Raw genomic sequence first — 12673 nt, 5'->3', positions numbered from 1 at the left:
AGCGTCACACTGGTAAAGGCCTCAATTGAAACGAGATTGGAATTTCCTCAAATGAAAATTTTAAAGAAAACTTTGGCTTGTTGCATTTGGCTACATTATGGATAAGGAACCAGTTGAAATAAAAAAAAAAAAATAATTTATGGGAAGTAATCAGGATTCGGCTTAAAGGCCCGAACCTTTTGTCTGACGCATAACCCGTCGACGCAACATTATACAATATGCAGAAATGCACATAGTAATATGCACCATCTCCGGTTTAACGTTAAACACACTAAGATATTGATAAATGCAAAGCCCATTAAAAAGTGTAGGCTTTACGCTGAGCAGGAGCGGTGACGTGCAGCGGAGCAGCAGATGATGTCAGGCCGTGGTGTGCGTCAGTCTGCTGGAGGCCTGAGACCTAAGTGCAGCTTTGTTTGCAATACCTATCGAGTAGATGACACCACAGCTCTCTGCCTACAGTGCTTAATGGACTTTTTATGGCTTTGTCTTGTGATCGCATGACCTATGGCACCCTTGGCCCCTCTTAGCAAACTAGATCAGTAACAAGCCGCCCTTCTGGTTTGGCATAACTGGGAGAGAAGAGGTCCACATCCAAGAATTACTGAAGCAGGACCGGCGTCGTGACGCTTCATCTTTGCACCAAAGTTGTGGAGTAGACGGGCTCAGCTCGAACAGGCTATGAGAAAACGAATCCTATCGTTTGAGGATTTTTATTTTTCATCGGGATAAGATGCGATGGATGACGTATAGTTCTAGGTGAAAAAGTTGGGGTACATTTCGTTTGAAACCAGGAGCAGTTTCTGACCGCACCCCGCTACTGGTGCTCTGCAGCCAAGCTCTCAAGGCAGTTTGCCGAATGTTTTATCGTGATTACGGAATCAGCGTAGAACTGAAATATTTAACATTTGCGGGCTATAAATACTTGCGATCAAATACATGGAGGGAAATGTATTTTACGTGTCGAAGTAGGCCTACAAGACACTTACTTTTTTAAATTGCAAATTTTATTTTGAGAATAATAAGACCTTTCCTTCTTTGTCTGTCAGATGTTTGGCTGTATTTGCATGCACGTTTGTGGACTGCATTCAGTTATTTCAAGCGTGTTCAAAGCTCTTCCATTTCAATCGAAGACAGTTTAAGAGCTTATGGCATGGCAAGTTCAGGTTAACAACTACATTCAGAAATGTATATACATAGAAATGGAACCAATTAAAAAAAGGTAGTAAATTGTCACATTAGTTGACTTCATGATGTATCTTTTATTTCCTAAGTGGATATGACACTTGTCACAAAGTAACATTTCCAATTTCGAGAACAAAAACCCAATAAGGAATAAACAAATAAATGATCACAAACAGATAAATATGTGGAGGCGAAACTGTTTGCAGCTGTTTTGCCTTGACAAACAGGGCTGATGAGTTGTCTTGTAACAAACTTTGCTTTTAAAGGATTAAAACTTGCAGAGCTGACACTGCTCAGCAGTCTAATCTTTTGGATCCAATGCATATCTGACAGTTCACTTACTTCTAAAACTGAAAGGAGTGTTACATTTTGTAAAAGGGCTAGATCACACAGGAAACATGAATTCCTATAGGAAAGAAGTGCACACTGTGATAAAGATCTGTTGGCCTCAGGTCTTTGAAGGAAAAAAAAACAAGTCGTTAGGGCGAAATGCACCCTTACTATGCTATGTTAGGTCCGTGCAGGGCCAGGCCTGGCAAGGCTGTGGACAGGTTGGAGGCTGACATTACTGGCCCCCCTCCTCCTCCTCACGCAGGAACTGGAATACGGAGGAGAAATCTTTATTGGCGTAACCGCGAGCGCACATAATACGGTAGATCTGATGGGCTGAGGAGCCGAGAGGGCAAGGAGTCTTTGTGTTGGTGGCTGTGTTCTGTGCCAGGCCTAGATCCTGAACAAGAAAAGCAAACATACATGAGCAAAAACCAACAGAGCTGGAAATTAACCACAAAGTCCAAAACCACTAGTTCCCACACAGCAGAGAATTTGGTTCCCTTATGTTGGAATAATATGGCTTTGCTTCCCTTTCAGGATGGATTTACACTACTGCTGAATAGTCGTATCGTTGTAAGTGAGTGTATATATATATTTATATTTATTTTTTTAGCACTGTCAGTGTCACATGCACGACAAATGACACCGAAATGAGTCCCAGACTGAAAAATGATCAATCAAATACAAAAATATACAGTTAATAAATGAATAACATCTACAAGATTAGAAGAACAACAGTTTTTATGGCCATAAAATATGCTTTCTTTCCTCTGACCCGGGCAATGCGTTCAACCCCAAGATCTAATAGTGTGTTTTGGAAATGCTAATGCTTTAAAGAGGCTCAGGAACCACAGTACAGTCTAAAAAGTAATCAAACCTTAGCCATCAGCTGGGTGCCGAATCCTCCCTGGTAGTTATTCCCAGAGGGGACTCCCTCCATGACTCCAGGAACCGGGTTATAGGTGTCGCTGGACCAGCAACGACCCGAACTCATGTTCAGAATCTTGGCCAAAAGTTTAGGATCAAGACCAAGTCTATGAGGAAAGACAAATTCCATGTTACGGACACAAAGCATATTACACACATGCTTCCATCATCAAAATGTGAAATTACTACATGTTATCTTTGACCATAGAGCGTTCACCTGATTCCCAAGTTCATTGTCTCGGAAGTGCCGATCATTCCAATGGCTAAAAGCATGTTGTTACATATTTTTGCAGCCTGTAACAAGAGAGCAGAATAATAGCATTCGTCAACACAAGTTCAATTACTAATTTTGTATGTTTAAAAAAAATTGTATTTAACAATTTACTTACAAGTACACAAACACACTTGAAATACTATCTAAACTCATGCAACTTATGAAAACATTCTTCTCTAAATGTGGAATGCATTGCAACAGTTTCTCAAATTTGACAAATCTCACAAACCTGTCCAGTTCCAACCTGACCGCAGTACACCACATTGGCTCCCATGCAGGTGAGGAGTTCTTTGGCTGCAGTAAATTCCTCCTCTGCTCCTCCAACCATAAAAGTCAGTTTACCTGAACTGGCAGCACCCACTCCTGGGAAATGGAAATCATGTTAATATACAATGAAGAATGGCTAAGCATGCAGAGATGGTTGGTTTATTGCAATTCTTTCTTGATTTCTATAGATTAAAATGCAGTGAACACAAGGCAAATTAATGGCAATTGTATGAATTAGCTTAACTATTATCACAGTAAAACACAACAGCCTTCTCTGCAGCTACTGTCCTGTATGCTACATTTTTGGCATTGTGTGGATTTTGGTCAGGTAGTATTTAAAGAGATCCTATTATACTACTTTTCTGGTCTTAATTTCTTGTTAAAAACTGCTATAGAGCAACCTGACACGAATCACATCACAAAAAACTATGTAGATTTTCTGGACACTCTTCCTCTTACCCTAGCGAGCACAGCAGTCTCTCTCTACACACTGCTTTGAGCTTCTCCGCCCCCCCACCCCCTGCTGCAAACCCCACTCCGTTGTGATTGGTTACCTTCCTTCCAGCAGCGGGAGATTTTCAGGAAGGTGGGGGCATGCAGCCGGAGCTTGCCTGAGCAGCATTACCATACATGGAAACATGACAGAAACTACCCGGAAATTTGAACAAGTTGTTTCTCGACCGGCTGCCATAGTGTTTAGTGCTCTACATAGCCACCCCAGACGGTCAGCAGGGAATACGTCGAAATGCATGTACGTAATTATTTGATACTCTAGTATGGTTAAACATGACTATAAATCATTATAACAACGTTTATAGGTCATAAAAGTCGAAAAGTATCATAGGTCCTCCTCGGTCCAAACTCTGAAAAAACTCAGTGTGTTTTGTTGCCCGACAACAGCTATATGGGACTGTATACAGTGCTGCTCGAACGTTTGTGAGCACTAAAGAGATATTTTCCTTCAAAATACAAAAAGTTAAATTCCATGGCTGCAGAAGTATGGGAACCCCTTCAGTTAATAGGATATTTCACCTCCTTTCCCTGCAATAACCTCAACCAAATGGTTTCTGTAACGACTAATGAGTCTCTCACATCTGTTTGGGGGAATATTGCTCAATCCTCCTTGCAGAATGCAGCCAGTTGAGTGAGGTTGGATGGGTGTCTGTCATGAACTGCCCGCTTCAGGTCCAGCCACAGCATTTCAATTTGATTCAGATCTGGACTTTGACTGGAACAATCCAGAACACGTCTTTTTCCTCAACCATTCCTTGTTCTTTTTTGCTGGAATGCTTCGGATCGTTAACATGTTACCCATTCCTGGCCAAGGTTTAACTTCATAACTGAAGGCTTGAGGTTTTGTTCCAGGATTATAACAGAATTCATGATTCTCTGGAGTCTGGACTATGTTGAGTTGTCCAGGTACTGAGGAAGAAAATCAGGACCAGATCTTAAGGTTGCCACCACCGTGGTGTTGGAAGAAGGTTTGTTTGGTGGAAAGCAGTGTTGCATTTTCGCCCAAACGTGGCAGTTTTGGGTATGGCCAAACGGTTAAATTTTGGACTAATCTGGTGCAGAAAAGACTTCCTGAAAAGTTCAGGTTTCTCCAGGTTTCCTTGTGATGGGCAGTTTTGTTCCTGTTCTGAGAGCAGAGACTTCTTCCTAGCAACCCTCCCATGCAAGCACACGTAGAACCATTTACGTTTCCTATATGCAGCAAGAGAGGTCTGCAAATCACTAGATGTAATGTTTAGGTTGGCTTTAACCTGAATTATCACCTTTCTTGGGGCTCTTGTGGATATTTTTGAAGACCGTCCAGTTCTAGGCAGATTTCCAGTCACACTTAGTGCTCTCCATTTGTAGATGATTTGCCTCTTGGTGGACTGATGGAGCTCACACTTTTTTGAGATTTATTTATGACCGTCCCCAGACAAATGCGCTGTCACAACTCTCTTCCTGAGATCCCCTGATATTTCCTTTCCTCTTGGCATGTCTGACCTGTATGGGTTCATTTTAATGAGCCTAAACTGACCTAGTTCGATCTGTTTTATCTAGTGATGCCCAATGTCCTCCCCAAAGATCTCATTTCATTGATCAGTTCCATCACTCAATTTGTCCCACCTGATTGTGTATACCTGCTCAATTCAAGCAATGCAGCTCAGGATTAATTTACTTTTGCACATACAAAAGTTGGCAAATCATTTGTTATATTTGTGTCACTTGACTAGACAGTTGATTTCCAGTTTAAAAGTATGTGGAATTGATAAACACACACCTGTTATTTAATATAAAAAATATTGGTATTGATAAATTATTCATAATGGTTAAACTAAATACAATTCCAAAAGGCTCAAGAGTTTCACATAGTTTCAAGCAGCACTGTATGCAATCCTATTACACTCCATTCTCTTCAATAGACAAAGCTTTCTTTGGAACATCAAGGCGCAGCACCATCACATTCTTTTTAAGTGTGAGGGAGATAATTCAATGTATATACAGTATCTCACAAAAGTGAGTACACCCCTCACATTTCTTCAAATATTTTATTTAATCTTTTCATGGGACAACACCGAAGAAATGACACTTTGATACAATGTAAAGTAGTCAGTGTACCGCTTGTATAACAGTGTAAATGTACTGTCCCCTCAAAATAACTCGACACAGCCATTAATGTCTTAAGTGCTGGCAACAAAAGTGAGTTCACCCCTAAGTGAAAATGTCCAAATTGGTCCCAAAGTGTCAATATTTTGTGTTGCCATCATTATTTTCCACCACTGCCTTAACCCTCTTGGGCATGGAGTTCACCAGAGCTTCACAGGTTGCCACTGGAATCCTCTTCCACTCATTCATGACGACTTCAGGGATCTGGTGGATACTAGAGACCTTGCGCTCCTCCATCTCCCGTTTGAGGATGCCCCAAAGATGCTCAATAGGGTTTAGGCTGAAAACATGCTTGGCCAGTCCATCACCTTTACTCTCAGCTTCTTTAGCAAGGCAGCGGTCATCTTGGAGGTGTGTTTGGGGTCATCATCATGTTGCAATACTGCCCTGCGGCCCAGTTCCCGAAGGGAGGGGATCATGCTCTGCTTCAGTATGTCACAGTACATGTTGGCATTTAATGAACTATAGCTCCCCAGTGCTGGCAACACTCATGCAGCCCCAGACCATGACACTCCAACCACCATGCTTGACTGTAGGCAAGACACACTTGTCTTTGTACTCCTCACCTGGTTGCCGCCCCACACTCTTAACACCATCTGAACCAAATAAATGTATCTTGGTCTCATCAAACCACAGGACATGGTTGCAGTAATCCATGTCCGTAGTCTGCTTGTCTTCAGCAAACTTTTTGTGGGTTTTTTTGTGCATCATCTTTAGAATAGGTTTCCTTCTGGGACGACAGCCATGCAGACCAGTATGATGCAGAGTGCTGCGTATGGTCTGAGCACTGACAGGCTAACCCCCCACCCCTTCAAGACCTGCAGCAATGCTTGCAGCACTCATACGTCCATTTTCCAAAGCCAACCTCTGGGTATGACGCCGAGCACATGCACTCAACCTTCGTAAACTGGGACGCAGGGCAGTATTGCAACATGATAACGACCCCAAACACACCTCCAAGACGACCACTGCCTTGCTACAGTAGCTGAGGGTAAAGGTGATGGACTGGCCAAGCATGTCTCCAGACCTAAACCCTATTGAGCATCTGTGGGGCATCCTCAAACAGAAGGTGGAGGAATGCAAGTTCTCCAATATCCACTAGCTCCGTGATGTCGTCATGAATGAGTGGAAAAAGATTCCATTGGCAACCTGTGAAGCTCAGGTGAACTCCATGCCCAAGAGGGTTAAGGCAGTGCTGGAAAATAATGGTGGCAACACAAAATATTGACACTTGGGACCAATTTGGACGTTTTCACTTAGGGGTGTACTCACTTTTGTTGCCAACACACTAATGGCTGTGTGTCGAGTTATTTTGAGGGGACAGTAAATTTACACCGTTATACAAGCTGTACACTGACTACTTTACATTGTATCAAAGTGTAATTTATTCAGTGTTGTCCCATGGAAAGATATAATGAAATAGTTGAAGAAATGTGAGCGGTGTACTCACTTTTGTGAGATACTGTATGTTTAAATGTCTGGAGAGAGAAAATAGGTGTAGGGATTGTAAGCAACATGCAATAAGCATATCTTTCCCCTCATTTCCTCAGCTCAGTGTCCGAATTTCAGCGCACACATTGTACGGACAGGTAGCAGATCGAGAAAAGATATTCACTGATGTTGTCAAAGTGATTGACAACAAACATTCTCCAGAATTGCTGACTCCACCTTTAACAAGTAGCAGTTATGAAAACCGAATTACACACACTCATGCAAAAATGTACGATAAAAAAAGTATTGCAAGTAGTTTAAACAAAAGAACAACATTAAGAAAATGCAAATTCCGAAAAGCTATAATACATAATGAACAATTATAAGCAAGTCTGTGAAAGAATGCCTTTTTAGTCGAGCATTATAATTTATCGCCTGTTCAGTCAGACACTGTTGAAAAAATTCCTTGCAGGTGTCCCAGGATCCATTTGTACATCAGGTTCACATGGGGTTAGATGCTCAGTGATATATCATAACCAGGTGCAAAATATATGGGTGCCAAGAAATTAACCAACATAGCCTTGTAATTAATACTAAAGTTTACAGGAAACCAAAGGTGGGAAGCCAAAATGGGTGTAACGGGCTTCCCCCTTCCTTGTTCTCAGCAGACTGTCAGCAGCATTTTGTACAAACTGGAAATTAGAACAGCTTGAGAGACAGGTGGGCGCTACAACAGTCAAACTGAGAAATAACAAAAGCATTGGTAATGGAATTAGTATAGCAGAAATATTTCTAATAATATCAAAAGTGAGATTTCTGCCATTCATACAGTAACAATATTTTTTTAAATACTATACGATCAGTAGCTTGGTTGCAACTAATATCTTTAACTTCTGACTTAGTCATACTGGAAGTTCAGACATTTAGGGCGCACTCACACTAGGCCCAGTTGCAACGTACCGTGCCTAAGCACAATTGACCCCTTCCCCTGCACTCACACTGCTTCTAAAGATCTGGGCCTAGGCACGATTGCTTCTTGCCATACGTCACCACATCTATAGGCCTTTATGCGCGCAGGTTTTCAGAATTTTGAGCGCTGTAGGCCTGTAAGATTCATTAAAAATATTTTCATCCGACCGGAGCACTCACACTGGTCAAACTAACGAGTCTTTAAGGGGCAAACATACTCGGGCACAGTACAAATGGCCTTGTGTGAGTGCGCCCTTAGTCTTGGAGAATTTAAAGCAGGGGTTCTCAAACTTTTGATAGCTGAGGGCCAATTTAGGAACCCAACATTGGACCGAGGGCCGCCGAAGGAAAAAAAATTATAAAACTGAAATAATTTCAATGGCCAGCGTCTTTGCGTCTTTACAGTTTACATGTATTGGTCAGCATCCAATACTGTGTAATTAACACATTTAAAGTAATAAATGAAGGGCTAGGTCTCATTTCAACATTGGGGAACACACATTAAAAGCGGGGGTCTGGGGGTTGTCCCCCAGAAAAATTTGAGGTTCAAACACTTCATTTTGTGCATTTTGGTTAATTTTTATGCAGTAATTTGTGTCTTCTGTATTTATTTATGGTGGAAATGTTAAGGAAAAGACAACTCGCTCCCATTGACACACATCTAATGGAATATAAATCAAGGCACTGAGGCATTCTAATATTTATTCTACTTTATTGTTCAAAACTTTCTACACATTGAAAACGTATCACCTTTTGGAGTGTTTTTTTGTAGGACTCACTACTCATGATGCAGCAGCAGTGTTAACTATTATGACACTATACATTGGAAATAAACAGGGTGGGCTATCAGCAGTCAACTAGGCAGATAGTTCCATGGCTATCAGCAGCTAGCTAACGTTAGTTTGTTAGCTAAACTTTAGGCAAAAGAGTTAGAAACCAGATAATGTTAGCATCCATCCTTAGACACTTGACCTAATCTAATTCACCTTGAATGTGAGAAAGTGCATCGTATTGGGCTTGACAAGCTCACTATCTAACAACTTACATTGGGACCACTACACTGCCTGCTGCACTGCGGGAGGCTGACCAGCCGTCTGCAACGAGAGGCAGAGGCCAGCCGAACTTCGCAAGTTTAATAAGTGGGGAATGAATACAAACAATTAGGAGGGATATTTAAGTGTTTTGACCCCTGTACTGTTTTTACTGTTACGGGGGACGCATCCCCTCCGTGCGTTTCAATAAAAATAAAAAAATAAAAAATATGATAATTTTTTTTGTTTTTGTTTTGTTTTTAATAATTCATAATTCAATGCGGGCCGCCAGATATGCTTCCGCGGGCCGCACTTTGAGAACCACTGATTTAAAGACACTTGACAAGTTATCTGCATAAAACTGAGATTGATTGACTTGTTCATGTGGTGACGTAACATACAGTAGATGAAAAATAAATTTGAGGTTGAATTTAGGAAGGTTTTTCTAGAAAGTTGCATTTTCAGTCCATATCAGAGAGCTCCCAAATATAATCCTCCTGGGTTGTAGGATGGCACTGCAGTTCACTTATCTGGCACTACCACAGGACGGTAGCATATAAATCATTAGTAATCTTAAAGGCCAGGCTGTAAAATGGACCAAAATCCATTTTAAAAAAGTGCCGGTGCTGACGTTGACCAGGCCAAGTTGTTTCTGTGTGGTCCCCCAAGAAAGTCAGAGAGCACAGGGTTTACAGCTAGGGCCTTAGCACCATCGGAAATATATATGCAGATACACTGTATCAAAACATTGTGTAAAGTGAAGGCCTGTGATGAATTTAAATAATGTTACTTTTAGGGCTGTCCAGCGATAAAAAAAAATTAATCAAATTAATTACAGGCTCTGTGATTAATTAATCTAAATTAATCACATACCTATATGAGACTTTTATGCATGTTTATAAACAGTGGTATAGCCTACCATTGGTTTCTCTCTCTCGTAACTTATTTATTTTACGATTATCTATCTCCCACAACAGACAGCACTTCCACAGGTGCGCATAGTCTGTGCCGACTAATTCACCAAACTCCTACTCGTAGCCAAAAATATTCAGTCACTAAATCAATAATGCACAGACAAAGCGGAGAATAACATAAGATGTCTTCCTACCTTCATGCCTATATGCCTGAAGCATCCCAAAACGCATCCATAGCGCCCTTGGCCCTTTCCCCTGATTTCTTTCTTTAATCATGTGCAGCCCGGTAGCAAACTAAAGGTGCAGCTCAGCTATCATCGCACCCCTTTTGTACCGGGTCAAAGGGCACTAATGAAGCGCGACAATTTGCATTAATTTGACAGCCCTTGTTACTTTGTGAGTAAGTAAGTCCATTCCCTGCATTCTAAACACATAATATATACACTATTCATGATTACTAGTGTACTTATTTTATTGTAGAACTAAAAAGGGTAACACTTTATAATAAGAGTTTACTAATTAACTAACAGTTATGCTTAGTTTATGCTAAAGCAAGCATCAGTTAACTAAGCATAAATAATGCTTTAGCTAGCATTAACCAACCAATAATAACCAAGCATGAACAGTTAGTTCATGCTTAATCAACATTAACTGACAGTTATTTAATGTTCCCTTATTGTAAACTGTTACCAATTAAAGGAATTGCTTGTTTGCCTGGAATTACAACTTTCTGAATAACAACAGAATAAATATCCTCACTTTTTACTCGCCCAGTTATTTCACTTAATAATAGTACCACCTCTCAGTTCAATGGCTTCAAAAGGACCATAAATACAAAATAAAGACCTTTCCAAAACAGTTAAAACTAAAAAGGAGACATTATACATCCGAGTGCAAGTATGTCAAGATTAGAAAGTCAACTGTTAGATACTGTATAATACAACTTTGTCAGTAAAAACGTACCTCCTGATACAGGTGCATCCATAAAAACAGCCCCCATCTTATCAGAAGCAGCCGACATGTCTTTTGAAACAGAGGGGTCAATGGTGCTGGAGTCAATGAGTAGGGCGCCTTTCTTTACCTTCCTGTTGATAAAAGTGAACAATATTAGAAGCAGACATAACCCATGATGTCATTTTGTACATATTGAAAGAGAACGTTTACTTGAGAATGCCATTGGGTCCAGTGTACACATCTATGACATTTGGACTAGAGGGGAGCATGGTGATAATGCGGTCTGCCTTGTCTGCTACCTCAGCAGGATTATCTACAATCTGAGGGGGGAAAAACACAAACAAACACAATAACAGGGTGAGACGGTAACCAGCAAGCAGACATTTGAAATTTAAAAATTATTGTGTACATTTCACACCCCTACCTGAGCTCCCAGCTCTTGCAATTCCTTGCAGGACTCTGGGAAGACATCTGTAGCAATGACTGGGTAACCGTGCTTCAGCAAGTTCATCGCCATCGGGTTTCCCATATTGCCCAGACCGACAAACCCAACTGGTGTATGTGAGGCCATAGACCTTGTGGAGACTAGAACAAAATGGCTGACTGAATCAAAAAGGCACATTATCTTTGTTACACATTCAAAGAGAAAAATGCTGATCTGCTCGTCATAAGACAAGGTGCCTCATTTTTACCCAACATTGTTATCTAATATCTTGGATATTAAAATTAAACATTGTTCTCTGATCCAAGTAATTTCTGTGTTCTGCTGTGAAATCATAAAAATGTCCAAGCTTTTCACATTTAATAATAATTCAGGTATGGATTTCCAGTGAAACCGAACCATGCATGTATTGACTGCCCTTAAGTCCACAAGTCACCTGATTGAATGACACCCAAGCCCCTTTCAATATTTACTTAGCTATTCATTGATAAGAGGCCATTCTTTCAACTAAAACAAACTATTTTATTGTAATTTCGTAATTAATTCTAATCCTGGAGTTGTTTCCCTTTTTTTCAATAACACAAAAAGGGCAAATTGAAACAGCACACGGTTAAGATGCTTTATTTATTGTTAAAGTAAAACGACCATTATGCTGACAAACTACAAAGAGCCAACTCCATCTTAGTGCAAAGAGATTTATAAAGGTGCACGGTGACCTACATTACATAATGTGCCTTGAATAAAAAGTCATGGTATGCGGGGGTGACAAAAGTAGCCTACGTGCTAACTACTTTCCCCCCTCAGCCATTTGAAATGTTGCAATCGAGAACTATTGGCTGTTAGTCTATACGTCGTTCAAGCAAATAACCCGGCACGCAAACAAGACATACATTGAACAGAAACGCTCCTTTAATCAGTAGTGAGCTGAAGCTACTGAATGAGCAGGTAGCCTTAAGGAACTCAAACTTCTCTTCAAACACTTCATGCTTAAGTAATGTTTCCACGTCCCAACGACGCTTTCAAATAACAACTTGAGCTTTTAAGGTGGGCGCAGCGACGTGCACATTGCATATACGGTGTCGGTTTGTTCTCCTTACCAAAAGCAAAGTCAACATGCTTAAAACACCCTCCAACTAGGTACCGAGACCCTCTCAACACAGCGGCCATGCTTGTTTCGTCTTGACCTTACATGTGACGTAATAGCACGTAAATGAATGGCAGCTTGTCCATCCAATCAAATAGTAGACCTGCGCAGCACGTCCCCCCAAATCCAACCAATGAGCTGAAG

At 40.9% G+C, this 12673-nt stretch overlaps 1 protein-coding gene across 1 annotated transcript; it reads right to left on the bottom strand.

Moving 5' to 3' along the window:
- Positions 1-337: 337 nt before the first annotated feature.
- hibadhb (3-hydroxyisobutyrate dehydrogenase b) lies at positions 338-12582 on the bottom strand. The gene is made up of 8 exons (XM_080040071.1): positions 12483-12582; positions 11368-11528; positions 11154-11263; positions 10953-11074; positions 2949-3082; positions 2663-2739; positions 2396-2552; positions 338-1915 (listed from the first exon to the last, which is right to left on the bottom strand). The coding sequence occupies exons 1-8, from the start codon at positions 12550-12552 to the stop codon at positions 1751-1753; spliced, it is 996 nt and encodes a 331-aa protein (XP_079896197.1). The 5' UTR covers positions 12553-12582; the 3' UTR covers positions 338-1750.
- Positions 12583-12673: the final 91 nt, after the last annotated feature.

The sequence above is a fragment of the Ammodytes marinus genome, assembly GCF_949987685.1.
Source record: "Ammodytes marinus genome assembly, chromosome: 13".
Lineage (NCBI taxonomy): Eukaryota > Metazoa > Chordata > Actinopteri > Uranoscopiformes > Ammodytidae > Ammodytes > Ammodytes marinus.
This window is presented reverse-complemented; position numbering and strand designations above follow the sequence as displayed.

Bases quoted from the DNA above. Each gene is read 5' to 3' on its own strand.
- hibadhb (XM_080040071.1), bottom strand. From the start codon at position 12,552: ATGGCCGCTGTGTTGAGAGGGTCTCGGTACCTAGTTGGAGGGTGTTTT. The intron at 11,075-11,153 runs GTAAACGTTCTC...TTTTATCAACAG, and splicing joins GGACCCAATGGCATTCTCAA to GAAGGTAAAGAAAGGCGCCC. The intron at 2,740-2,948 runs GTTTGTGAGATT...CTCTTGTTACAG, and splicing joins GTCAGGTTGGAACTGGACAG to GCTGCAAAAATATGTAACAA.